The 27,734-nt window shown below is 35.0% G+C and overlaps 1 protein-coding gene across 3 annotated transcripts in view; it reads right to left on the bottom strand.

Moving 5' to 3' along the window:
- The window catches only part of RALGPS2 (Ral GEF with PH domain and SH3 binding motif 2), a 163,904-nt gene that overhangs the window by 12,645 nt on the left and 123,525 nt on the right, over positions 1–27,734 (bottom strand). For 2 of the 3 annotated variants that reach the window (XM_079929852.1, XM_079929853.1), the window contains exons 10-17: positions 27,531–27,621; positions 23,393–23,460; positions 21,864–21,999; positions 20,918–21,069; positions 11,224–11,278; positions 8,468–8,545; positions 6,766–6,871; positions 6,113–6,205 (exon numbers count right to left, since the gene is read on the bottom strand). In XM_079929852.1, the coding sequence (XP_079785978.1) occupies positions 6,113–6,205; positions 6,766–6,871; positions 8,468–8,545; positions 11,224–11,278; positions 20,918–21,069; positions 21,864–21,999; positions 23,393–23,460; positions 27,531–27,621 (779 nt within the window). The remainder of the gene's footprint in view (positions 1–6,112; positions 6,206–6,765; positions 6,872–8,467; positions 8,546–11,223; positions 11,279–20,917; positions 21,070–21,863; positions 22,000–23,392; positions 23,461–27,530; positions 27,622–27,734) is intronic. The other variant, XM_079929854.1, reaches the window with a different exon arrangement.

Genomic DNA, 27,734 nt, shown 5'->3' on the forward strand with positions numbered 1-27,734 from the left:
TAAGACAAGGATGCCCACCATTGCTACTTCCATCCAACACTGAATTGGAAGACCTAGTCAGCACACTAAGATAACAGGAAAGAAATAAAAGGTATAAGGGTGAGGAAGAAATAAAACTGCCATTACTCACAGATGATATTATCTACACAGAAAATCCACCAAGTTAATAAGAAAGATCAGCAAGGATGCTTGGAAAAGATCAATATAAAAGTCAACTGCGGGCTTCCCTGGTGGTGCAGTGGTTGAGAGTCTGCCTGCTGATGCAGGGGACACGGGTTCGTGCCCCGGTCCGGGAAGATCCCACATGCCGCGGAGTGGCTGGGCCCGTGAGCCATGGCTGCTGAGCCTGCACGTCCGGAGCCTGTGCTCCGCAACGGGAGAGGCCGCAACAGTGAGAGGCCCGCGTACCGCAAAAAAAAAAAAAAAAAAGTCAACTGCAATTTTATACACTAGAATTATAAAAGTCACTTATAGGAAAGGTACCTAGTAATATATGTAACAAAAGACATACAGGAAAGTGTAACAGTTAAAAGACTTTCAAGAAGACCTAAATCAACAGAGAAAAACCATGAGATGAAGAAAAAGGTTCAATGTTGTAAAGATGTCAATTCTCCCTAAATTGGTCTACAGATTCAGTGTCATTTCAATAAAAATTCCAGTAGGGTTTTATGTGGAACTTGAGAAGCTGATTCTAAAACTTACATGTAAGAGCAAAGGATCAGAAATAGCCAAGACACTCCTGAAGAATTAGGCTGGACTTGCCTTGCTACACAAGACTTATAAATCTACAGTAACTGAGACCATGAGCTACTGGGACAAGGACAGACTGACAGGGAGATGGAAGTCTAGAAAGCAATCTGTGCACATAGATGCAAACTCAAACGATAAGAGTGGGCTCTGCAGATCAGTGAAGGAAGAATGGACTGTTCAATAGATGGTGCCAGGAAAATTTCTCATCCGTGCAGAAAAATCAAAATGAATGCCTATTTCATAACACATTTCACACACACACCCCTCTGACTCCAGGTGGATCAAGGATTTTAAAGCAAATTGCAAAACTTTAAATCTATTAGTAGAAATTATAGGAGAATATCTTGATGATCTCCGGTTAGAGAAGTATTTTATTTTAAAAACATGACTCAGAAACTGTTACGCATAAAGGAAAGGATAAATTTTATTACTTTAAAATTAAGAACTATTCACTAAAAACATCACAGAGTAAAAAAAAAACAAATCAAACAAATTGGAAGAAGATATTAGTAACACATAACTGCTAATAGATTAGTATCCAGAGTATATAAGGAACCTTTACCAATTAGTAAGAAAACACGCTATCCAATAAGCAAAAGATTTATCCAGGCATTTTAGAGAAGAAACATGAATGACCAACAACATGAAAAAAACTTCAAACTCATTAATAATCTGGGGTGTATACATTAAAATCACAAGGTACCATTTCATATTTACTAGGTTAGCCAAAATTAAAAAGCCTGACAACAAGTATGGTGAGGGTGTGGAACAATGAAAAACCTCATTATGCTGTTGGTGAGTACGTAAATCAATTTGGCATTTTCTTGTAAAGTTGAACGTTTGCCTTCCTTGGTATATAATCTAGAGAACATATGCACAAAAATATTCATAGTAGCTCTGTTAGATACAGCAATAACCTGGAAAGCATCCAAATATCCATCAGTAGAATGATGAATAAATTATGGCAGATTCATAACGTGGAAGACTATTCAAGTGTGAAAAGGAATAAAGGACAGCTATATGCATCAACAGTGATGAATCTCATCAACAATATATTAAGCAACAAATGGAGTGCTTAAAATTATATATGTGAATCCATTCAGGTACAGTTCAAAAATGAGACAATGTGTTAAGGAAACATATATAGTAAAATCCTGAACAAAAACAAGGCAGTGAGGAACATGAAATTTAGGACAGTGATAGGCTGTGGGTGTGGCTGATAAGGAAGGAAGAGGATGCTATCTGGGAAGTCTTGGATGGTTCTGGTAATGCTCTGTCTTCTTATGCTGCGTGGAGTTATAGAGGTGTTCATTTTATTTATTATTCTTTAAAATGTACATGTATACTATATATTTTTGCATGTATATGTTTCACATTTTAAAGAAATGGGGAAAAGAAGGAACACATCACATTATTTGTAACAACATGGGTACTACAAAAATGAAAGCCAAAGGGATTAGGAAGTTTTAATACTATGGAGAATCAAATTGGCAATACTACAGAACAGCTGATTTCACAGCTAATAATTTATGTCAAAGCAGATAGCATGATTTTCTAATATTCTTTTCCTAGCCCCCAAAACATCTGCATCAATTGCTTCTTTTTTCAATTAAAAAAAAAAGTAATTCAAACAGTATAAGCCCCTTTACATAGAGTACAAATGCCCTCAACCACCAGCTGAATGTCATTCCACTCCCCAGAATTCATCATCCTTTGGGGTGTAGCCATCTGGACCTTTCTCTATGCATTACACCAAAGACTGACTTTTCTGTTGCTGTTCGTTTTTATATACAAATGGAGGTATACTTACTCTGACTTGTGGTTTTTACCTATCAGTATTTCCTTAATAATAAGTATTTTCAGTGTTTGCAGATTTCTGATACTATAAATATTCCAGGAATATTCTTCTATAGATATCTGTGCACTTGTTCAAGGATTTCCATAGGACAGACTTTCAGATAAAGAATCGCTGGTTATTAAGTTATATACTGACTAGAATTGTCCACCACAAAAACAATACCAATTTAAATTTCCACCAACTGTCTATGTTTCCCTACATCCTGGCTAGTGTTATATTATCAATCATTAAAATTTCTGCCTAATGGCCAAAAAAATGGGCATCTTCTTTAATCTGTGTTTTTGATACCTAGTGAGGTTCATCACCTTTTCATGTTTATTAACCATTTATATTTCACCTTCTTTATCTCCCTATTCCATTTTTCTACTGTTGTTTTATTCTTACTGAGTTGTGGAAGGTCTTTATATAGGTTACAGATTTCTTTTTCAGGTGTAGCCTTGGTTTTTAAATTTTAACTTATCAAACAGTATTTATTCACTCATTACTATGCAGAGATAGGCTCAAACATATCTGCAAAAAAATTTTTTAAATGAATACACTTCAATTAAAAATAATTTTACAGTGAATGTTTTCACCTTAAAACATTCAAAAATATAGACATAATAAAACCATAGTCCCCCTCCTTTCTTCCCAGTTATTCTCTCTTCCCAAGTCTGCTCTGCTCCTCACAGGCAAAAACATTCATACTTTAGAGAGCAATAAAACATAGAGGTGTAGACTTCCAGATTTCCTCCTCCCGCATTTATTTATATATATATGAACAGGTATACTTTCATTAGTGACACTTTTTCCTCCTCCAGCTTTTAATTTTGAAAAGGTTCAAACTACAGAGAAGTTGAAACAATGCTACAATGATTACCCATATATCTACATTTTTCATTTGCTTGATCTCTTTGAACATTTAAATGTAAGCTGCACACATAACATTGGACTCTAAATATTTCAACATGTATCTCCTAAGAATATATTACTATATAACCACAATGTAACATATTCAAGAAATTTAACAGTCACAATCATATAAAGTCCATATTACAATTTCTTTGATTGTCCTAATTATGAGCTTTATAGCTTAAAAAGACTTCCTCCAAGATTAAACCAAGGTACATACATTGCATTTAGCTGTCAAGACTCTTTAGTTTCTCTTAATCTAGAACAGTCCTTCTGTTCTCCCTACCCTATTCCATCTGCCAAATTTTGGTCTTAAGAATCCAAGCCAGTTGTCTTATAGGAATGTTCCACAATGTGGATTTAATTGTTTCTTCATGATTAAATTCAGGTTAAATTTTTGGCAAGAACACTACATAGATGGTGCTGTGTTTATATAAAAGATTTTAATCTCTTATCTATTGCTTATGTATAGCTAATATTTTCTTCCAATTTGTATTTTAACTGTTTGAAAATGATTAAAATTTTTTTTCCTTCATTGCTTCTAGTTCTGTGCCCTATCTTTTCTATCCTAAAATTGATACTAAATATAAACATGGGCTTGTCTCTATACTCTATTTTGTTCTTATAATTTTCTTTAATCTTAACAGTTTAAATTAGAAAAGATGAGGAATACAGTCCATTTCCTCGGCACTCAGTTGGGCTCCCTTCACAGCCCACTATGCTCTAATTTCTAAACATTTCATATGCATTATTTATCACTTCATATAATTAAAAGCCCAAACTAGCATATTATTATTCTCTATGTATAAGTACCAATGCCAAACACAAAAAGATATTTAACATATGTATTAGAGGACAAATTCAGTTATTTAATCAATTCTCTAATTTGGCTTCTTTCTAATTAAAGTTAGGAAAAAACAAAAAAAAATTTACCTTATACATTTTACTTCTTTATCATAGTCAACTTCTTTATAATAAGTGAAATCCAGCCAAGTCTCTGGAAGTGGCTAAGTGAACAGTTAACTATATCTGAAGATGACAATTTAATTTAGCTATATCACCCTTTTTTTTTTCCCCCTCCTTTGAGTACAGCAGTACTAACCAGAGGCAATTACTCTGTAAAACGTTCTAGTGAAACTAAACTGTAGCTTTGTCAGGTATGTGGGCATTATAGTCAATTTGACTAGAATACAAAAAACAGTCCTTCACCTCAATGTGAGGACTATATCTAGATAATTCTAACATAAGAGTGAGCAAAAAAGTCAGTGCTCAGGAATTTGTATGATTCCATTCAGGTACAATTAAAGAATGACACAATGTACTGTTTAAGGAAACATATGTGGTAAACTCTAAAGAAAAGCAAGACAATGATTAACATGAAATTCAGGACAGTGACAAGGTATGGGTACCGCTGATAAGGAAAGGTAGGTGATGCTATCATATGGCACTTCCCACATTCATTTAAACCGAAAACGTATTCTCCTCTACCCCTGGTGTGATTAAAGGGCTAAAACTGTGAGAATAAAGAAAAGCTTCTCTAATGATAATGTCTGAAGTTGAACTTGTAACTGGCCTCATCCAACCAAACTTCAAACTAGGGATTATTCTTACTAAAAGGAACAAAACAAAACAACAACAAAACAAAAAAACACTGAATCCCAGTAAATTTAGTCAAAGTGTTTGGTGAAGTAATACCTGATATTAAAATGTATACAAGTAATGTGTGTGTGTTATAGTTTTTAAGAGCCATTGTTAGAATAAAAAAACACGAAGTGATAAATGCCCTCCCCCGCCGCCCCCCTACCGCCTCCAAAAAAAAAGGTCTTCTCTGAATTATGCAGTATCACTGGGTAACGTATAAGTAGTAAAAGAACTTAATTTTTTTTTTCAGTGGCTTACCTTTCCTCAGTATGGTAAACCACTTAATTCCCCCCCCACCCCCAAAATACACAATTTAGAAATAAAATTCCTCTCCAGGGGACTGTGTTAACGCAACATGGAAAATGGAAACTTAGTTTTCCATTTTCAAATATTGTATCACTGGCATAGAAAAAACAGCATGCAAAAAAAAAGATTTATAGGAAGATTCTACATCTGGAGAAAAGAGCATTTCAAAGCTTCTTTTAAACACAAGAAGGTGATCACAGTAACCTTAGTAACTATTATTCCTCTTCACTGCTGGGAAAATCACTCAAACAGAGACTGAGGTGGAAAGAACCAGAGATGCTGGTCCGAATCTTTCATATTTTACAAATTAGGAAACGAGACTCCAAGGCGATAGTTTTCAACCATTTTCTGACCCAAAAAACCCAGGTTTGAGAGGGCTTGGAAGTGAAGATAGATACTTGTAGTGCGCAGTTTTGACATTTGCAATGGAAAAATAGCATTCAAAAACGAAACTACAAAATATGGAAGTTGTTCCAAGACCTTCCTTGGAATGGTCTTACTAAACAAAAATAATTCCATTATAATATTCCAACAAGGAAAGTGTAAGAACTTCTGGGTTAGAATGTGGGAAAAAACCGAAACCCTTGCATCGCATTAGACCTACTTTCTTTACAACCATGAAGAGGCTGTGAAAGTATGCTAACAACTTGGAACAGGAATACTTACATGTTTTCTTTCTGTAGCCTTTAGAGATTTGGCAGCATAGTAGAAAAGTTGTGTCCCACACAAAGCTGCCCAATATTTCGTCCAAGATGCTACCTGGAGAGGACAGACACATGAATATACTACGCAAATGCTACTGGCTTCTCAGTCACTCTGCTTTCTCAGTGCCAAAGATCTTTAGCTCCACTTCACTTCCACCACCTTAGCTTCGAGTTTCATCACTTCTGAAATCTTTATCTCAAATATTCTTATCACGTCCACTCAATACATTCTACTTAGGACTGACCAAACAAAATTGGCTGAATTCTATTTTTTGGGGCTGTCACTCTGTTTTCTATTTCTTCTAAAATTACTACTTAAAATACTTCTTAACGGGATATATTTTCAAGGTTCTCTAAGAACTATATTAGGGAGCAAAGAGAAGTACAGGAGCATCTTGATTTAAACACCCAAAATGTATGATTTAACCAAAATCTATATGGCAGGTATAATAACACTTTAAATTAAATAACATTGTGAGGCAAAGGTGTATCTTAAATTATTTCAAGTGTATTATATATCTGAAATATATTTTATTTCAACTGTCTTCATATTTTTTAGGGTCCTATTCATTTGCTTAATTTTAGAACGTGTATTAAAATATATTAAATTCTTACTGTAGGCTTTTTGCCTTCTTTTAACAAAGTTTTTCTCCTGAGAACACCTTGAATAGTAACAGCTCCTGGATATAAATGTACTGCCAAATCTTCTGATTCTGCAGAACTATAATAATGAAATGAAGAAAAGAAGATATAAGCGCTTTAGTGATTATCAAGTAGGTACTTAAATAAAATGTAATTATTCTTAATTTTAAAACTGTTACTTTATTCAGAATAAGAAGACACTGACAATTATAAAGGCTTACTGATCTGAAATTTGTAAGCTGTCACAAAATTAACAGGAAGTTACTGAAGTCAGCAGATGGTTAAAAAACACATTTTATTGCATATTTGAACAAGTATAATTTAGAAAGAATACAGAGATTCACCCTAGTAAAGATTAAATTAGGGATTTAAGACTTTTCTTCTTAACATGCCACACTGCAGCACTGCTGAAACCTTTTTTTCCCCAGTAGAAACTTAAGTCCTAGTGGGAAAGATGAGGATTCTATTTGTTAAAAGTATTTAAGCATATAAAACTCAAAATAAAAATAGCAGAATCAAAAGGAAAAAAGCAAAAGAAAATCCATGCTTAATTCTAAAATAGGTGAAAGAAGTAATGAAGGCGATTAACAACATATTTAAAAAAACCAACTTTCTGCATAAAATTTAATGACATTTTAATGTCAGCAATGCATCTAAGTGATTATAGCTTAACAGCTCTCCAAGAAAGGAATAACTCCAAACTCAAGATTTCTTTTTCTTGTATCTTAAGAAAACCATCACAAAATAATCAAACATCTAAATATCTCTCCCCAACTCATTTAAGGTCCAACAGTTAAAATAAGAACAATTCCTATATAATTCAATTAAAACATAACACACTGATTAAAAAAAAAAATCTGTCATTCCTCTGGTCATTTGACATGAGCTGCAGAATTGCTACAACAGTGAAGAAACCTGAAGTTTGCAAGTTTACCCCTTTTTTATTATTTAGGTGTCTTCAAAGTGACTTAAAAACTTAGAAACCACTAGAAATTTCATGCTGGAACTATTTATATTCAAGGAGGTATATATTCAAGGAGATTAGACACCATTAAATTGACATAAAATTAACTTTAAAGTCTGCTATTTTGTTGTATTATGAGAATTGGTGGATTATCCATTACTGTTAACCTCTAGCCCCCAATCAATCTACTATACTTATTTTCTTCTGCAGCTAATGTAGTACAGAAAGAGACCAGGTTTAACAAGATAAACAACTGAATGAACATGAGTTTAAACACAGAAATATTATTTAATAAAAAAGACTTGTCTAAATTCAGGACCTGAAGTTAACCTGAAAAATTCTTAAAAAAGATAAATTGAATGTAGTAAATTCTTCGATTGCAGCCTTGAATAACAAGTGGATTTTTGTACTGCTTATCCAATAATCAGCAACATTAGAAAGACCTGTGCAGTTAAAAAGCGACAGATTTGGAATTATTTAAAAATGTTGACATAATGATGCAAGTTCTAGCAATTAGCTCTGGGATCAGAAAGAATAGTTCAAATTTATCTCTAGATTAAATCTTGGAAAGAAAGTTTTCATGGGCATTTTGTTTAGTTTTTAAACCAATTAGTTGAGAAAGAACAGAAATAATATGAGACCACACCCGTGTAAGCCAATCACCAACACCAGAGGGGAGTTCTGTGACCCCTGAATGCAGGGGAATTGTACCTGCTGGCCTTCATGTGGCTTCGATAGCCATTTCGTGCCACTCTTGTCACCGGGCCGAGAGAATGGTATAATCTGTTCCTGTTGGATTCCATTATAAATTGTATATATTACTTTTACTCACACAATCATCATCAATAACCTAGAACAGCATAATAATTTCTTTGTGTAATACAGCTTTCTAAATCCTACAAAAGGATAGTATGTGATTGCTCCTCTTTCTTTTTTTAAAGCATACAGCATAAATTTCAAATTATTGTTTCTTCTACTATTGACTATAAATACTTAAAGGTGTTTATTAGTTCGAACCATATATTTATATACATTCACTTTCACAAATCTGCTAAAATAATTAAAGAGGTATTTATAACCAAACACTATCAAAGCCTGAAAAATACTTAAAATATCCTTTTGTTCATATTCCAGTTCTTGGATTCCACTTTAAATATGATACCTGGATTTATATAACAATAAATTTTTATTGTATGTCCCTATAAAGACAACTAAAAGCAATGTGACCTATAAACTTAAAAGTAATGTGGCTTAGGGCTTCCCTGGTGGCACAGTGGTTGAGAGTCCACCTGCTGATGCAGGGGACACGGGTTCGTGCCCCGGTCCAGGAGGATCCCACATGCCGCGGAGCGGCTAGGACCGTGAGCCATGGCCGTTGAGCCTGCGCGTCCGGAGCCTGTGCTCCGCAACGGGAGAGGCCACAACAGTGAGAGGCCCGCATACCGCAAAAAAAAAAAAAAAAAAAGTAATGTGGCTTAAACACCTTATTTTCCTTTCTTTTATATAAAATCCAAGAAAACTACCAAAAGAGATGAACTGAGTAATAAATAAGGCAGTCTTCTATTTCCACATCAATTAAAATGAATACATGATAAAGCCAATAAATGATAAAAATGGTATGAGTTAATATTCATCCAAAATGGCATGTGATACTTAACAAAGGAAATAAAAACACACACACACACACACACACACACACACACACACGTAGAAACACTGTTACTTCTTTGCCTAGGAAAAGCCAAAAGTAGCACTGTTGATAAATGATATTTAAAACAGAAAGTATTATTTTATCAACTTAAGGGGCAACATATTTGATGTCTATTTTCGAAGTTCACTATCCACAGGTAGCATTTTAAATCCTAGTTCTTTATTCACTTTTTAATATTTCATGTCTGAGTCTTGCTGGGCAGCATTAATTTGCTCTCAAAATGTCCCAAGAGCCACTGATTTAAACTTGGCACAAGCACAGTACATGCTTTTGGCTGCAAATATCTGCAAAGCAAAACTTCTGTCAAAAGAAAAATACTGTTTTGAGATGTGAAGGTTAATACTGTTAAATACCATCTTCATAAGTAACCTGCTGGGATAAGAACAGATTATTTAACACAACACCATTCTGGTTACTCGCTCATAACTCATGCGATTTGAGGAACAATTCTGTTCATCAATGTTTCTTACTTAAATACAGTACACTCTGAAATCAACATCTGATGATATTATGTTCTTACTAGAGGGAAAGAACTAATAAGACAATTTGTACAGACAGCAAGCCAGAGGCAACTCTTGTGTTTTTCCTGTTTCAGGCAAACCCAAATAAAGAGATTGAAAGAGTTGAAAGAGAAATAATATGTAAAAACAAATTGTTAAAAATCCCCCAAAACAAAGAGAACAAAACTTAGGAACACTGACAATTAGAGTAGAAAGGTTCAAAAGCAGTTTGAAATATTAGATTTGCAAGTAAAATCTTAATCACATAATGGTGAGAAATCTTTATTAAGTTTCAAGAACAAGGATCTAATTTTCCAGTTACATCATGAAATTAACCAATTCAAGTATGTATAGTTCAATTTCAAATATATAGTTAGTATAATTGTTTTCTATTAAAAAGTGACTGACAGGGAGTTAGGTAACTGAATATATTCAACTTCATCAATTTTAACATGACATTCAAAATTCAATCTAATCTTGTTGCTTAGAAACTTAGATTGCTTAGTTTATATACAAAAGGGAGCAATTATTTTGCTCATGATTCAAGTATCTTAATATGACAATGGCAGAATGGAAATGGTCAAAGACAGTAAAATTCTAATGGATATTTTTAAAATAACAATTATTTACACTGTTTGACTACGTTTTTAGAAAAATCTTATTTTGGAAGATCAATATGGCATATTTGCCACAAGCAGATGACAGATCTTACAGCTTAAAGCATCAAGGAAAAGAAAACAGAACATGACTTACATTATTTCAGTACAAATCTGTGTGCTTTGTGCAAACTTTGAATTAATGACAATTTAAATTCAAACTTTTAGCTGCTTTACTTACAGTATAATTTAAAATTTACTAAGTCATTTTGCTCTTGACAAATTAACTGAGAATGAATGAAGCTGACCACTCCACTAAATGCCTTAAAATTACTTAAATGAACCATAATTTAAGGAAATAATTTTTTTGTACACATATGTAGGTATGCTGTGATTGGTTATTATTATTTTTAAGTTACAATTTAAAATGTACTAAAATTCAAATATATGTGTCAAGCCTCCAAATAAACATGTCTTTACTAGGTAACACTAAATTCCAGGCTTAAATATTAACTTTTTTTTTTTTTTGCCACCAGCAGGAAGCCTAAAATACTCCCTTGGAGATATGTGATAAATATTATGTCTTTAAATTCACATTATCATATACTTTAAGACAGACAAAATAAACTCAAAATAGTTTAAATGGGCAATTTTTCTTACCTTTCAAAAGCAGGCCATGAAGTCTCTTCACTTAGTTCAGAGCCATCACTGCTACCTAAAATCAAAAGTTATCTTATTTTTTAAACATCGTAATTAGGGTTTGGATGTTGTCTTTTAAAAATAAATACTCTAACGGTGCTTATAAAATGACAGTCACATTATTTGTGGGTGAACATCCACATATCAATTCTTCCTTCTAATAATCATGTGCTTGATTTATTTTGCAATACATTAGAATAGAGTTGACAAGACTACCCAAAATAACAAAATAGCATAAAACATTTTTGCATGTATAGTTACGGCTTAAATTCATTAGTAAACACTTTTCCTACCACCAGAGAATGTACATAAGCACAAAATTTTTCCTTATTAGCTTTGCCATAATTTAAGACCAATATAATTATGCATTTCTTACAGGTTCATGGTATACTACTTCCCTTTGTACTTTTTTAAAAACCCATTACTACCCTAAGGATAAAAAAGCTTAATGACGTTCAATTTTTGCCTTTGGGGACAAGGCAGAAGAGGACAGAATCCTTAAATTCAGGAAAAAAAAAAAAAAAAAGGTGCCATAACAATGTAAAAGTTTCTCTTAAGAGACCCAGAATATCAGTTAAAATAGAAAGTTTTAAATTAGCTTAATCTGAGGGGAAAGAATTTGGAGAGTCTAAAACAGCTTAGGTTGATTTAAAAGTTATTTTAAAGATAATACTGGCTCTCAATAAAATCAATAATTAATACGTCCCTTATGTATCAAGTTGAATCGTCTATCAGACTTTCACAACCAGGGTTCTGTGAGAGGCTCAAACTTGACTACTATAAGGAACCCATTATATGTGATGGAATAACACCTCTTCCATGCATTTAGAATGGCATGAGTTATGTCCCATTCTTTGAAGAACTGAGTAACAGTCACTGAAGTAATTTTCTGGTTGTGTGGTTCAGATAAGAAACTGGAAGTAATCTGTTGCTGGCAGTGGGGTCTTGTAGGTTATCTTTTGATGTAGAATTATGTGATAAAGACTGAAAATTTAAGCATAGTTAGTATGACTTATTTGTAGAAAATAAAAGTTTCTTCCAGAAGCATGAAGTTCAGAGTGGATACACCTCCTTTATCTGGGCAAGACTACTTTAGGTTACCTAGGACATATATACCATGTTAAAAAACGTTAGAGGCCATAGTCCCAAGCACTGGTGAATTTCTCCAGAGTACTTTCTCAAAGCCTCCAAGGGATATATTAATATTGTATGTAAAAGTTACAGCTGAGGAAAAAACCTTTTTGTGATTATGAATTGCGTGTGTGTATTAACAATTACCATCTATGGTTATAGACTTTCTTTTCAGAATGTTTTAAAGCAAACACCCTGGAAGGTAATGCCTATGTCTAATGTTTTAAATTTATAAACAAAGATGTAACAATCTCTACTGCTTATCTCCTTAGCCTTGGAATAATTAAACAATAAATACAAAGGCAAAAATTGAATTAGCCTCTTCTTATTCTAAAAGACAGGTCTCTAAACTAAGACACTAACTCTAATGGAATGAAATAACTATCTTGTGGTAACAAAAAGAACATCTATGGAAAGTAAAAGCCACAAATAGAGAATAATAATCATTATAATACTTATGATAAGTATTACAGAAAAGCCAAATATTCTGTACTGAATTGAGAGCTGTAATTTTTAAAATTACTATTTTTGGCTTAAAGTGACAGGCTAAATTCCGTAAGTGTAACACATTTTTAATTGGAAAAAGGTTCTTCCTCTCTTTTTTGCAAAATTATTCTGTGTATCATTTTTTCAGATTGAGGTTGATATTTACATATAGGCAATTCACAGTATTAACAGAGATGTACTTCAAGAGGCCAACTTGTCTTCTGTTTTGTAAATTTTGTCATCATTTAATCATTTGTATTTATAAAAAGGGGAATATTGGAATAAAACTGCTGAATGGAGCATTCCAGCTCCAAAGCAATTTCACTTTCAGGGTTTGAAACTCTCAAGCGTTAAAGGAAGTCAACATGTTCAAGAAAATGAACTCCTACATTTCTTTCTATTGACTGTTCATCAATATTGAAATGATCGTATTAATTATAATAGGCTTAGCCTTTGAGAAACCTGGCAATTAATCACAGAAGAAGACATTTTCCTCCATTATTCCTTTTAAAAATAAAAATAACACTGTATGGAGATTTCCTAACTCCAAACATCCAAAGAAATAATGCTCATCTAGAAGGTTCAGAAAATAAATAAAAGTTTAGGAAGTAAAACCAAACAAATTCCTCTCTTAATCTCACATCCTTTTCCAGTCCCAATTTTCTGCTCCCACTCCATAATAGCTATCCCTATTTCCTTACCTCTCATTCTCCCATCTCCAAGCTTTGCCCATACTACTCTATAAAGCAAATCTTGTCAAGGTCACCAAGTGACTTTTTTTTGTTTCTTTTACATCTTTATTGGAGCATAATTGCTTTACAATGTAGTGTTAGTTTCTGCTGTATAACAAAGAGAATCAGCTATATGTATACATATACCCCAATATCCCCTCCCTCTTGCGTCTTCCTCCCACCCTCCCTATCCCACCCCTCTAGGTGGTAAAAGCACCTAGCTGATCTCCCTGTGCTATGCAGCTGTTTCCCACTAGCTATCTATTTTACATTTGGTACTGTATACATGTCAATGCCACTCTCTCACTTTGTCCCAGCTTCTCCCCCGGCCCCGTGTCCTCAAATCCATTCTCTACGTCTGCGTGCGTCTTCATTCCTGTCCTGCCACTAGGTTCCTCAGAATCATTTTTTTTTCTTTTAGATTCCATATATACACGTTAGCATACGATATTTGTTTTTCTCTTTCTGACTTACTTCACTCTGTATGACAGACTCTAGGTCCATCCATCCACCTCACTACAAATAACTCAATTTCGTTTCTTTTTATGGCTGAGTAATATTCCATTGTACATATGTGCCACATCTTCTTTATCCATTCATCTGTTGATGGACATTTAGGTTGCTTCCATGTCCTGGCTATTTATTGTAATTAATGCTGCAGTGAACATTGTGCGACATGTCTCCTCCTGAATTACAGCTTTCTCCAGGTATATGCCCAGTAGTGGGATTGCTGGGTCATATGGTAGCTCTATTTTTAGTTTTTTAAGGAACCTCCATACTGTTCTCCATAGTGGCTCATCAGTTTACATTCTTACCAACAGTGCAAGAGGGTTCCCTTTTCTCCACACCCTCTCCAGCATTTGTTTCTAGATTTTTTGATGATGGCCATTCTGACCGGTGTGAGATGATATCTCATTGTAGTTTTGATTTGCATTTCTCTAATGATTAATGATGTTGAGCATTCTTTCATGTGTTTGTTGGCACTCTGTGTATCTTCTTTGGAGAAATGTCTATTTAGCTCTTCTGCCCATTTTTGGATTGGGTTGTTTGTTTTTTTGTTATTGAGCTGCATGAGCTACTCGTATATTTTGGAGATTAATCCTGTCAGTTGCTTTGTTTGAAAATATTTTCTCCCACTCTGAGGGTTGTCTTTTTGTCTAGTTTATGGTTTCCTTCGCTGTGCAAAAGCTTTTAAGTTTCATTAGGACCCATTTGTTTACTTTTGTTTCTTTTTCCATTACTCTAGGAGGTGGGTCAAAAAGGATCTTGCTGTGATTTATGTCACAGAGTGTTCTGCCTCTGTTTTCCTCTAAGAGTTTTGTAGTGTCTGGCCTTAGATTTAGGTCTTTAATCCTTTTTGAGTTTATTTTTGTGTATGGTGTTAGGAAGTGTTCTAAATTCATTCTTTTACATGTAGCTGTCCAGTTTTCCCAGCACTACTTATTGAAGAGGCTGTCTTTTCTCCACTGTATATTCTTGCTTCCTTTGTCAAAGATAAGGTGACCATAGGTGTGTGGGTTTTCTATCTCTGGGCTTTCTATCCTGTTCCATTGATCTATATTTCTGTTTTTGTGCCAGTACCATACTGTCTTGATTACTGTAGTTTTGTAGTATAGTCTGAAGTGAGGGAGGCTGATTCCTCCAGCTCCGTTTTTCTTTCTCAAGATGGCTTTGGCTATTTGGGGTCTTTTTTGTCTCCATACGAATTGTAAAATTTTTTGTTCTAGTTCTGTGAAAAATGCCATTGGTAGTTTGATTGCTAAACAGATTTTTTTTTTTTTTTTTTTTTTTAGCGGTACGTGGGCCTCTCACTGTTCTGGCCTCTCCCGTCGCGGAGCACAGGCTCCGGACACGCAGGCTCAGTGGCCATGGCTCACGGGCCCAGCCTCTCCGTGGCATGTGGGATCTTCCCGGACCAGGTCACGAACCCGTGTCCCCTGCATCGGCAGGCGGACTCTCAACCACTGCGCCACCAGGGAAGGCCCCCATTGGTAGTTTGATAAAGATTGCATTGAATCTGTAGATTGCTTTGGGTAGTACAGTCATTTTCACAATGTTGATTCTTCCAATCCAAGAACATGGTGCATCTCTCCATCTGTTTGTATCGCCTTTGACTTCTTTCATCAGTGTCTTACAGTTTTCTGCATACAGGTCTTTTCTCTCCTTAGGTCAGTTTATTCCTAGGTACTTTATTCTTTTTGTTCCAATGGTAAATGGGAGTGTTTCCTTAATTTTTCTTTCTGATTTTTTGTTTTTAGTGTATAGGAATACAGGAGATTTCTGTGCATTACTTTTGTATCCTGCTACTTAACCAAATTCATTGATTAGCTCTAGTAGTTTTCTGGTGGTATCTTTAGGATTCTCTGTGTATAGTATCATGTCATCTGCAAACAGTGACAGTTTTACTTCTTTTTTTCCGATTTGGATTCCTTTTATTTCTTTTTCTTCTCTGATTGCCGTGGCTAAAGCTTTGAAAACTCAGTTGAATAACAGTGGAGAGAGTGGGCACCCTTGTCTTGTTCCTGATCTTAGAGGAAATGGTTTCAGTTTTTCACCACTGAGAATGATGTTGGCTGTGGGTTTGTCATATATGGCCTTTATTACATTGAGGTAGGTTCCCTCTATGCCCAATTTCTGGAGAGTTTTTATCATAAATTGGTGTTGAATTTTGTCAAAAGCTTTTTCTGCATCTATTGAGATTATCATATGGTTTTTATCCTTCAGTTTGTTAATATGGTGTATCACATTGACTGATTTGCATATATTAAAGAATGCTTGCATTCCTGGGAAAAACGCCACTTGATCATGGTGTATGATCCTTTAAATGTGCTGTTGGATTCTGTTTGCTAGTATTTCGTTGAGGATTTTTGCACCTATGTTCATCAGTGATACTGGCCTGTAGTTTTCTTTTTTTGTGACATCTTTGTCTGGTTTTGGTATCAGGGTGATGGTGGCCTCATAGAATGAGTTTGGGAGTGTTCCTCCCTGTGCTATATTTTGGAAGAGTTTGAGAAGGACAGGTGTTAGCTCTTCTCTAAATGTTTGATAGAATTCACCTGTGAAGCCACCTGTCCTGGGCTTTTGTTTGTTGGAAGACTTTTAATCACGGTTTCAATTTCAGTGCTTGTGATTGGTCTGTCCATATTTTCTATTTCTTCCTGGTTCAGTCTTGGAGGGTTGTACTTTTCTAAGAATTTGTCCATTTCTTCCAGGTTATCCATTTTATTGGCATATAGCTGTCTGTAGTACTCTGTCATGATCCTTTGCATTTCTGCAGTGTCAGTTGTTACTTTTCCTTTTTCATTTCTAATTCTGTTGATTTATGTCTTCTCCTTTTTCCTGATGAGTCTGGCTAATGGCTTATCAATTTTATCTTCTTAAAGAACCAGCTTTTAGTTTTATTGATCTTTGCTATTGTTTTCTTTGTTTCTTTTTCATTTACTTCTGATCTGACCTTTATGATTTCTTTCCTTCTGCTAACTTCGGGGTTCTTTTATTCTTCTTTCTCTAATTGCTTTAGATGTAAGGTTAGGTTGTTTATTTGAGATTTTTCTTGTTTCTTGAGGTAGGATTGTACAGCTATAAACTTCCCTCTTAGAACTGCTTTTGCTGTATCCCATAGGTTTTGGGTCGTCGTGTTTTCATTGTCATTTGTTTCTAGGTATTTTTTGATTTCCTCTTTGATTTCTTCAGTGATCTCTTGGTTATTTAGTAGTGTATTGTTTAGCCTCCATGGGTTTGTACTTTTTAGTTTTTTTCCTGTAATTTAGTTTTTTTTCCTGCTATCTAGTCTCATAGCACTGGGGGTGGAAAAGATAGTTGATATGATTTCAGTTTTCTTAAATTTACCGAGGCTTGATTTGTGACCCAAGATATGATCTATTCTGGAGAATGTTCCATGAGCACTTTAGAAGAAAGTGTATTCTATTATTTTTGGATGGACTGTCCTATAAATATCAATTAAGTCCATCTGGTCTACTGTGTCATTTAAAGCTTGTGTTTCCTTATTTATTTTCATTTTGGATGAGCTGTGCATTGGTGTAAGCAGGGTGTTAAAGTCCCCTACTGTGATTGTAACTGTCAATTTCCCCTTTTATGGCTGTTAGCATTTGCCTTATGTATTGAGGTGCTCCTATGTTGGGTGCATAAATATTTACAATTGTTACATTATCTTCTTGGATGGATCCCTTGATCATTATGTAGTGTCCTTCTTTGTCTCTTGTAATAGTTTTTATTTTAAACTCTATTTTGTCTGATATGAGAATTGCTACTCCAGCTTTCTTTTGATTTCCATTTGCATGGAATATCTTTCTCCATCCCCTCACTTTCAGTCTGTATGTATCCTTAGGTCTGAAGTGGGTCTCTTGTTGACAGTATATATATGGATCTTATTTTTGTATCCAATCAGCAAGCCTGTGTCTTTTGGTTGGAGCATTTAATCCATTCACATTTAAGGTAATTATCGATACGTATGTATGTTCCTATTACATAATTATCGATATGTATGTATGTTCATATCACCATTTTCTTAACTGTTTTGCTTTCATTTTTATTGGTCTGTTCCTTCTCTTGTGTTTCCTGCCCAGAGAAGTTCCTTTAGCATTTGTTGTAAAGCTGGTTTGGTGGTGCTGAATTCTCTTAGCTTTTGCTTGTCTGTAAAGGTTTTAATTTCTCTGTCGAATCTGAATGAGATTCTTGCTGGGTAGACTAATCTTGGTTGTAGGTTTTCCTCCTTCATCACTTTAAATAGGTCCTGCCACTCCCTTCTGGCTTGCAGAGTTTCTGCTGAAAGATCAGCTGTTAACCATATGGGAATTCTTTTGTATGTTGTTTGTTGCTTTTCCCTTGCTGCTTTTAGTATTTTTTCTTTGTATTTAATTTTTGATAGTTTGATTAATATGTGTCTCGGCATGTTTCTCCTTGGGTTTTTCCTGTATGGGACTCTCTGAGCTTCCTGGACTTGACTATTTCCCTTCCCATGTTTGGGAAGTTTTGGACAATCTCTTCAAATATTTTCTCAGACCCTTTGTTTTTCTCTTCTTCTGGGACCCCTATCATTTGAATGTTGGTGCGTTTAGTGTTGTCCCAGAGGTCTCTGGGACTGTCCTCAATTCTTTTCCTTCTTTTTTCTTTATTCTGCTCTGTGGCAGTTATTTCCACTATTCTATCTTCCCGGTCACTTATCCATTTTTCTGTCTCAGTTATTCTGCACTGATTCCTTCTAGAGTATCTTTAATTTCATTTATTGTGTTGTTCATCACTGTTTGTCTGCTCTTTAGTTCTTCTAGGTCCTCGTTAAACATTTCTTGTATTTTCTCCATTGTATTTCCGAGATTTTGGATCATTTTTACGATCATCACTCTGAATTCGTTTTCAGGTAGACTGCCTATTTCCTCTTCATTTGTTTGGGATGGTGGGTTTTTACCTTGCTCCTTCATCTGCTGCATATTTCTCTGTCTTCTCATTTTGTTTAGCTTATTGTGTTTGGGGTCTCCTTTTCGCTGCCTGCAGGTTCATTTTTCTTCTTATTTCTGGTGTCTGCCCCCAGTGGGTTAGGTTGGTTCAGGGGCCTGTGTAGGCTTCCTGGCTGGGGGGACTGGTGCCTGTGTTCTGGTGGGTGGGGCTAGATCTTGTCCCTCTGGTGGGCAGGGCTGAGTCCGGTGGTGTGTTTTGGGGTGTCTGTGAACTTAGCATGACTTTAGGCAGCCTGTCTGCTAATGCGTGTGGTTGTGTTCCTGTCTTGATAGTTGTTTGGCGTGGGGCCTCCAGTACTGGAGCTTGCTGGCTGTTGGGTGGAGTTGGGTCTTAGGGTTGAGCTGGAGATCTCTAGGAGAGCTCTTGCCAATTAATATTACATGGGGCCTGGAGGTCTCTGGTGGTCCAACGTCCTGGACTTGGCTCTCCCACCTCCAAGGCTCAGGCCCGACACCCAGCCGGAGCACCAAGCCCCAAAACCCCGGTTCTTCTCTCTTGGTAACCCTAGTATGATAACGACGTTGACAACGACAACTGCTTTATGGTGCTTCCGGTGCCTGAATGGGGGGGGCGACCACATTTGTGGCAGTGAGACCTCAGGCTAAACTGAACCTTCTGAGAGAACATCCGAAGAATGTCAGTGCAATGAACTGGGTTCTGACTGCAGACTGTCGATGCTTTGGAGGAGGCTAAATAAAAGTCAGGACATGTTAGAGAAAATTGTTTCTTTTTCTTTGTAACATCAAGTAAATCTTGCAGTGGCTCTGGGAGTGTTGTTACCCTTTGGGATCACTGAAGGGTTGTACTTGAGAATCAGATCTTTCAATACTTGCACCTGTTGAAAACCTGCCACAAGCTTTTCAGACATTCAAACCAAGGAACCCACTCTTGAAAGCTACGTCATCATCACGCTCACCCTGGCTGATGCGTCTTCGACGTTGCTGGTGCTCCACCCCCCACCATCTGAGGCACCCAGTGACTTTGATCTTGCCAAATCCAGTGATCAACTCCCATTCTCACCTTACTTCTCTTCTGTGCACTTTATATTGATACATTCAACACTTCCTGCCCTTCAGAGACACCTCCTCTACTGGGCTTTTGTGATACCACACTGTTTTTTTCCTTTGAAGTTTCCTTTGATGGTCCACCATTAAAAGAAGCAATTTTTTTTTTAAAATCACACTTCCAAACGTTAGAATGTCTTTCTTATTTATTTACATTCTCTCCCTAGGTGACCTCATCCAGTCTCATGGCTTGAAATACTATAAATATGCTAATTCTTATACGTGTATCTACAAACCTGACCTCACCCCATTAAGCGCCAGATTCATACATTCAATTACCTACCTGACAACTCAATATGGACCAAACATGTCCAAAACATAATTCTTAATTCCCCAAACCTAGTCATCCTTCACAAATACCTCGACATTTACAAATGGCTGCTCTTCTAGTGTTCTCTGCCTTGGTAACAGCACCACCATCTAACTAGTTGCTTAATCTAAGAAACCGAGAGTCATACTTGATCTGCCCTTTTCCTCATTCCCACATTCCAACTACATGCAGTAACCAATTCAATCAGCACATGTTCTCTTCTCACCATTCCTCAAATGCCTCCCCCTTTGAAGTCAAACCATCAAGCACTTTTCAAACAATTACGAATTATTAACTTCAGTAGCTACTAGTAGTATCATCTCATTATCTACTTTGCTACTTAGCTTTTATCAATTTTTTTCTACTTGTAGTAGGGTTAATTACTCATTCCCAGCTGAGTTTTATTAAAAATCTTATTTTTCATTAAGTTGGAATCCTCTCAGAGAATTATTTCTCACCTATTGATATTCCACTAGAAAGAGTAGAGCTTTCAGCTTGGCCTCGAGATGGTGCATGGGGCTCCATGACGCTATCATCTAATAGATGTCTTGGCCCTGCATTTGGGAACGTTGCACTCTTAAACTCTGCTGTGTTCATTTTATGAATGAAACTGGAAACAAAGAGAAATATTTTTCATATCTTTTATTACTGTTACTAATTCAGGATATAAAAGATACTCTTATATAAAGATTCAGGATATAAAAGATTTACCTGCTATCCTGAACTTACTTCCGAACTCTCATACTAATGAACACACAGATTTTATCATGAGAGCCTCAAACTGACAGTTTAGGGAAAGCTTTTTAGGAAACTAGGCCATATCTTCCTATGTAACAGAGAATACTTTAATTTTATCTTGATTCTTGGGTACATTAAAAATTGTTTTCACATTCACTTTTGGAAAATAGCTATTAAATTTTCACAAAAATCATGACAAAGGTGAACCTTGGGCTCCATTTTGAGAAAACAATCTTGCAAAGCTAAACAAAAAATCAGTTTCCCTTTCTTTATATTTAGGAATAAAAAGAACAATTTTTATAGGCTTCATTTACAGTGACTTATTTGGGTTAAGATAAGTGATCACTCTTGATACTTATGATAATTTAAAATGAAAATGGTATATTGCTTTCCTGATTTTATTTATGATGATGATCTGTAATGTTCATTTCTCTCCCCCAGATGTGAAGGCACTGTTGGAAAAAGCTCATTTCCAAATTAAGGTAAAGGAAGAAATAAATGCCTTTATGCAAACAAGATATTTTACTAAATCAGAAAAAGACTACTGTTACACAAATAAAACTATGCAAGGACACTATTTTCTGTCCAACTAGTAAAATAAATAGAAAAGAAAGCCAACTTAAAAAAAAACACAAAAATTTGAAAGATAAAATTAAAAATGCTGACTTATAACCCAAGCTATGGCACTTCCTATGTCCATGTGGAATCAGGTTCCGAGGGGATGGTGGTGTCTGTGGTAGCAAGGCTCCTTCAGCTGCCACACTTTTTCTTCCACTTTGTGGAGATGCTCCTACTTCAGGACCTAAGGGTTAAATTAAAAAAGAGAGAGAGAGACACACAGACATAGACACAGACACAGACATAGACACACACACACAGGGAGAGGGAGAGGGAGAGGGAAAGAAATTGTTACATGGTTTAAAAAAATTGTTTTATTTGTAATCCTCTGATATGAAATATAAAGTGTGGTTTAAATTTTAACATTAATTCTATTTAATAGACTGAACAAGAGAAATATTTATTTTCTGAATCCTAAGACACAAACCTCAATACATACAATATCCATTAATTTCTATCTATTTTACTTGCACTAAGTAGCCAGTATAAATATCCTCCCCATTTACAGAAGAAGCAGCAGAATTAGAAGAGAAGGGGTAAGGATCTCATATCACAGATGAAACCTGGACTAAACACTCAGGTCTTCTGAATCCTAGTTCAGTGCTCATTTAATTTTACACATTACTTCTTCACTCTTAGTTTCAGCTTCTTCTTAGATAAAAAATGCATAGGGTAGGTAGGTCAAGCATTCAAGTTAGAATTTAAATCTATATTGACACTGTTCAAGCTTATGGGAATTAAAAAAGTGGAACTCAAAAATGTACAGATTTGCAAAGTATCACTTTAAGACTGGAAAGAAAAGCAAACTTAAACAGATTTAGACTGAAATGACTTCCTCTGCTTGGAGTACTCTTCCCCTGAGACACTGTCATGGCTTTGTTCCCTCACTTCCTTCATACCTCATTAGATGGGTCTCCAAATATTTTTAGAATATACAATAATATAAAGCTTAGTGCCAAGGTCTGTTTTAGAATTTTAAAAAGGTTATTACTTATGAATTCTTAAAAAATAAATAATTCTCTTCAATTTTATATTTTTGATTATGTGTGATATACATATAAATCCCCATTGTAATGCAACAGATAAAAATTAAGGGACTAACACTATTTTTAATATTTTCAGTACTTGGTCCAGTATTAGAGTGAAATTAAAAAAAAAATTAAGCCACTAAAATTGACTCTTATAATTATTCAAATTAGAATTTCCCACTTAGACCACAGAAATTTCTAATGTAATCAAGCCTTGTTGCCTAGGACAGTGTATTCTTAACTAAAAAAAGAGTCAATATTCATAAACACTTATTATTTTCTGTTGGTTATATCTATTTTTCTTGATTAGTTGGCATATTTATTTATAAATTTATTTGTATTTATTTGTATGTATTTATTTGTACAAACTACAAGTAAGGAGTTTCTGATTAAACAAGAAAACCAACAGAAAAACGGACATATTTTAATACCAAAAAGAAAACTGTGCATGCAGAATAAAATGTGCTAAGTGTTATTCACTTTGGAGTGTATTCTTTCTTATTAGGTTATCTGGTTTATTACTCGGTAATGAGAGAAAGCTGCACTAACCTACTAAATCCTCCCTGGAAGCAGCAGAACGTGGTGTGCTTGTCCCTGGTTCTATCTTTAATGAAAGCCTGAATTTCAAAAAGAAACAAAGCACATAAAATGATTAATATTTGACAAAATAATATTAAAATCATGTATTTTCTACCAAAAACCTTAAAACATTTTTATAAAATAATCTCAGCTATATATTTTTCTTCAAGAGCAATCTTTAATTAAGTCTCCTTTCTCTTTCATACAAAGCTGATCTTACGGTGATTCCAGGATATATTAGGGAGGGAAAAAAACATCAAAAACTCATATTTAAAATCAGAGAAATCTCCCCAAACGACCCCAATGTTGCCAAACAATTCAACACATTTAAAGATATCTGATGAATAGCTAAAAGGTGATTTAACTTGAGGTTATATTGATAACTTGACAATTAAATTCAGTAACTTTCACATATATTATTAAATATATTATGCAAATTCTTTCTAGAATCTTTACTGGGTGGGCTAATGGCCTCTGTAACACTGAAAATTTAAAAAACACCTTATTTAAAAGTAACCATCCAAAAAAAACAACCAACTCAACTTATCAAAAGAGAGATCTATCTACACAAATAAAAAGGTTATTTACAGGATAAATCCCTTTCCTAAGTCAAAGTTTGTTAGTTGGTACTTAAGTTCCATTTAGGATAAAATATCAGTTTTGAGTTCCATGGCAAAAAGAGATTATAATTCCTATCAGTGGAAACTGTTTCAGGAAATAGGATACTAAAGCAGTTGTAGAAAATATTTTGATGTAGTCCATGAAATACACTTTGGTGTACTCTGTATTACTATTAAGCATTTGTCTGGAAATTAATAAAGACTTTTTATTTTTTAGCGTTCACCAACTGGAACTGGACAATGAAACCGCGCAATACAAATGATATCATACATGATATTATAATGATAAATCTATTATAGGTTCTTAACTTGTATTTCTTTGATATCCTAAAGAAGAAATTATATATAATTGTATTCCAATTATTTGACCATGTAAAATGCATGTATTGAACAGATGTTTTGATTAACCAGAACTCTCTGCTCTTTTTCTTTTTACAGAGTCGTTGACTTTAATTATTTGGGCGCCAGACTATGCTGCATCCATTCACTGAACACCTGTTTTGTGTCGGGCACTGTGCTCTCAGCACTGGAATATAATGGAGACTAAGGCAGACATGGTGTCTCCTCCCTTCTGAAGCTCACAGTTTAGTAGGTGGAAGACAAAGAAGTAAACAAAACAAGTACAATTTCCTAACACAGAACCAAAATAGAAAGGGACAGAAAGAAGGCTATGGGAGAATCACATTGCTATCAATATCAGCTGATAACCAAGAGCAGTATAAAAGCCGAAGCATTTAAACAGCACAGCAGTGAAGGCTAGTCAGTGTCAGTTGCCTGTATCATCATCAAAACACTATATATAACAGTGATGCTGATTCACTGAGAAAAGATATTATGCTCAGTATTAAAATGAAATAACTTTGAAAGATTTTCACCCCAATTAAAACATACACATGTAATTTGTAATATTGATATTGGCTGCCTATATAGATGAAATTGCCGAAAACAGAGGCCTATGGATAAATGAAGTATCATTTTTATTTAAATCTTTCATCATAAAAAAACATTTTTTTTCTAACTTATCACCTTAATGGTTCTTATGTTAAAATGCTCTGATTTTCAACACATTTAATCGGTAGGCTCGTGCAATACAACTGTATCTTTAGGAAAACACTATCTTCTTCAGTTCCCCATATGATGCTCCAACACCACCAAGAGACTTGTAGTTCCCCAAGCAAACAAAGTTTCCCACCCTATTCCTTTGATCATTTCCAAACCCTGGAACACCTTTCTTAACTCTTCATGTGGAGCTAACTCCGACTCACCGGTTCAGATGCAGCCTCAGGTAATAATGTCACCTCAAGCTGTTCATGTTTCTTTTCTCTTCACTTTTCCCACTTAAAGCTGAGTTAGGTCTCCTCTCATCTATGTTCCCATAGCATCCTGGGCACATCTCTAGTATAGTACTGTTTGAATTGTTTCGTAATTATTTGTTTTGTGGATGTATTTTGCATTAGACTGAGCTTCTTAAGGGCAAGAACAAGATCTTACTTTTGTAATCCCAGCAGCTAGCACAATAACTCGTCAATACCAAAAGCTGAATAAATATTTGTTAATGAATATAATGAGAAGGCTGCTTGAGTTTTAGCTACTCATGAAAACAAAAATCAGTATAATAGCATCGCTTTCCTACCAAAATGAAGCTATCTTATAATATGTCAGGTTACAGACAGCTAAAACTACTTAATGGCTTAACTGGCCAACTCTATCCTTTTAGAGTTAAAATTCACCATCCTCTATAATTATGCAACAATTTCTTAGACTTCATTTCTACTGAATAAACTTTAACTTCTTTTAAATCCATTAAGTTTCTTGAGCCGGATATAGAAATTTTACTAAGTACTTACTCATATTTTGAGTTTTAAGATAATCTTCTGTACGTAATTGGACAAAACATGAGTGTTTTGTGCTATGTCAGTAATTAGAGAGATGGAAGAAATAGTGATAAATATGACACAGACCATCAAACTCAAGAAGCTTACAAGCTAGGCCAACATCAGATCTGTGAAACAACTCCAACCTTAAAAAGCCGATCCACTGACTTCATACATTTTCAACTGAATTACCCTGAGAAAATATTCTGTAAAATAAAAATTGATATAGAAATATAAAGTGGTAATAATATGGTATGGTGGAGAAGGTGGCAATAAAGGTGTTTTAAAACATTAATAAAGGTTTAGATACATTTAAGTATAAATACAGAGCTTCTTAATATATTTAATATTAGAAGAAAAGTTATTGCTAGTTGTTTTCCAGAATTGCTAGTCTTTTATTGGTACTAATTCTGTACTGCAGAATTCTTTAAAAATTATTGAAACTTAGGGAACAAGGAAGTTGATCATCACTATCATACGGCATAAGAAAAATTTTATATAATGCATTAATACTGAAAAATAACCTAGTCTTTCACTTCGATAAAATTTTAAAGTATAACCTTTTACTGGAAAAAATATTTGTGGAAGACACCAAGTTAAATTTGAAAGCTTGGGAACAGCACAAAATTTTGAAATTAACAAATGAAGCTACAAGGAAGATGACAAGTCTCAAGAGAAATAAGCTCTTTATCCTCCTATCTTTTGGAAAAAAACCTGGCAGTCATGATGTATAGCTCACCACTGAAAAATAAAAAAGGGTTAATGATTTAAAAAATCCTTCCTCCCTTGGGCAGGACTGTGGATGGTTAAGGAAAAGGAAACGGATATCAGCTGTCTTAAAAGTAAGTTTAAAAATCTTTAATGAAGAAGGATTTGCTTGAGTAGAAAAAAGGGCAAGTGTGGTGCTATACTGAACAAATATGTCTCTAACCCGGAGTGCAGAAGGTTCAATATTCTCTCAATACACAAAAACAACTGAAAACGAGTTCAAAATTGTGTTAAAAATTACCACTAAAGGGCTTCCCTGGTGGTGCAGTGGTTGGGGGTCCGCCTGCCGATGCAGGGGACACGGGTTCGTGCCCCGGTCCGGGAGGATCCCGCGTGCCGCGGAGCGGCTGGGCCCGTGAGCCGTGGCCGCTGGGCCTGCGCGTCCGGAGCCTGTGCTCCGCAGCGGGAGAGGCCACAACAGTGAGAGGCCCTTGTACCGCAAAAAAAAAAAAAAATTACCACTAAAAAAGGAGTAATTTTTCTATTCACAGACTGTTTCATTAATTTTTCAGCCTATTCAAAGATAAATTTCCATAAAGATTTAATGCTTGAATTTAGAGAGAAAGGAAAGAATTTAAAACTAGAACTACCAAACATCAGCTCTCAACAGCTTGAGAAACATGAAATGCTTTTTAATGGAAGAACAGAGGAGGTACTTGTATATTGGCTCAATCACATCAAGTGATTAAAGAGAAATACATGTAAATAACCTTTACCATTGTAAATGTACAACTGGATTAGGCATATGCATGATAAAATGTAGGATTTCGATGTTTAAATACACGGTGATGAAAGGGTGGAGGACAGGACAAAGTTATACAAACCACTTCTGAAGATCCAACCTACTTGTAATTATCATCTTCCACAAACTTTTGTAGTTCTTCTATATACTGAACGGAGTTCAGGTATTTTTGGACGTGAGGCAACATGGGGATATCTAGGCAAAATGTGATAAATAATTATCTGATAAAGTACATCTTAGGCAGAATTTTTAAAGTTAAGCTGAGAAAAATATATTTAAAGGTAAATTAAGGCCACATGGCACCGAAA

The sequence above is a fragment of the Stenella coeruleoalba genome (assembly GCF_951394435.1).
Source record: "Stenella coeruleoalba genome assembly, chromosome: 1".
Lineage (NCBI taxonomy): Eukaryota > Metazoa > Chordata > Mammalia > Artiodactyla > Delphinidae > Stenella > Stenella coeruleoalba.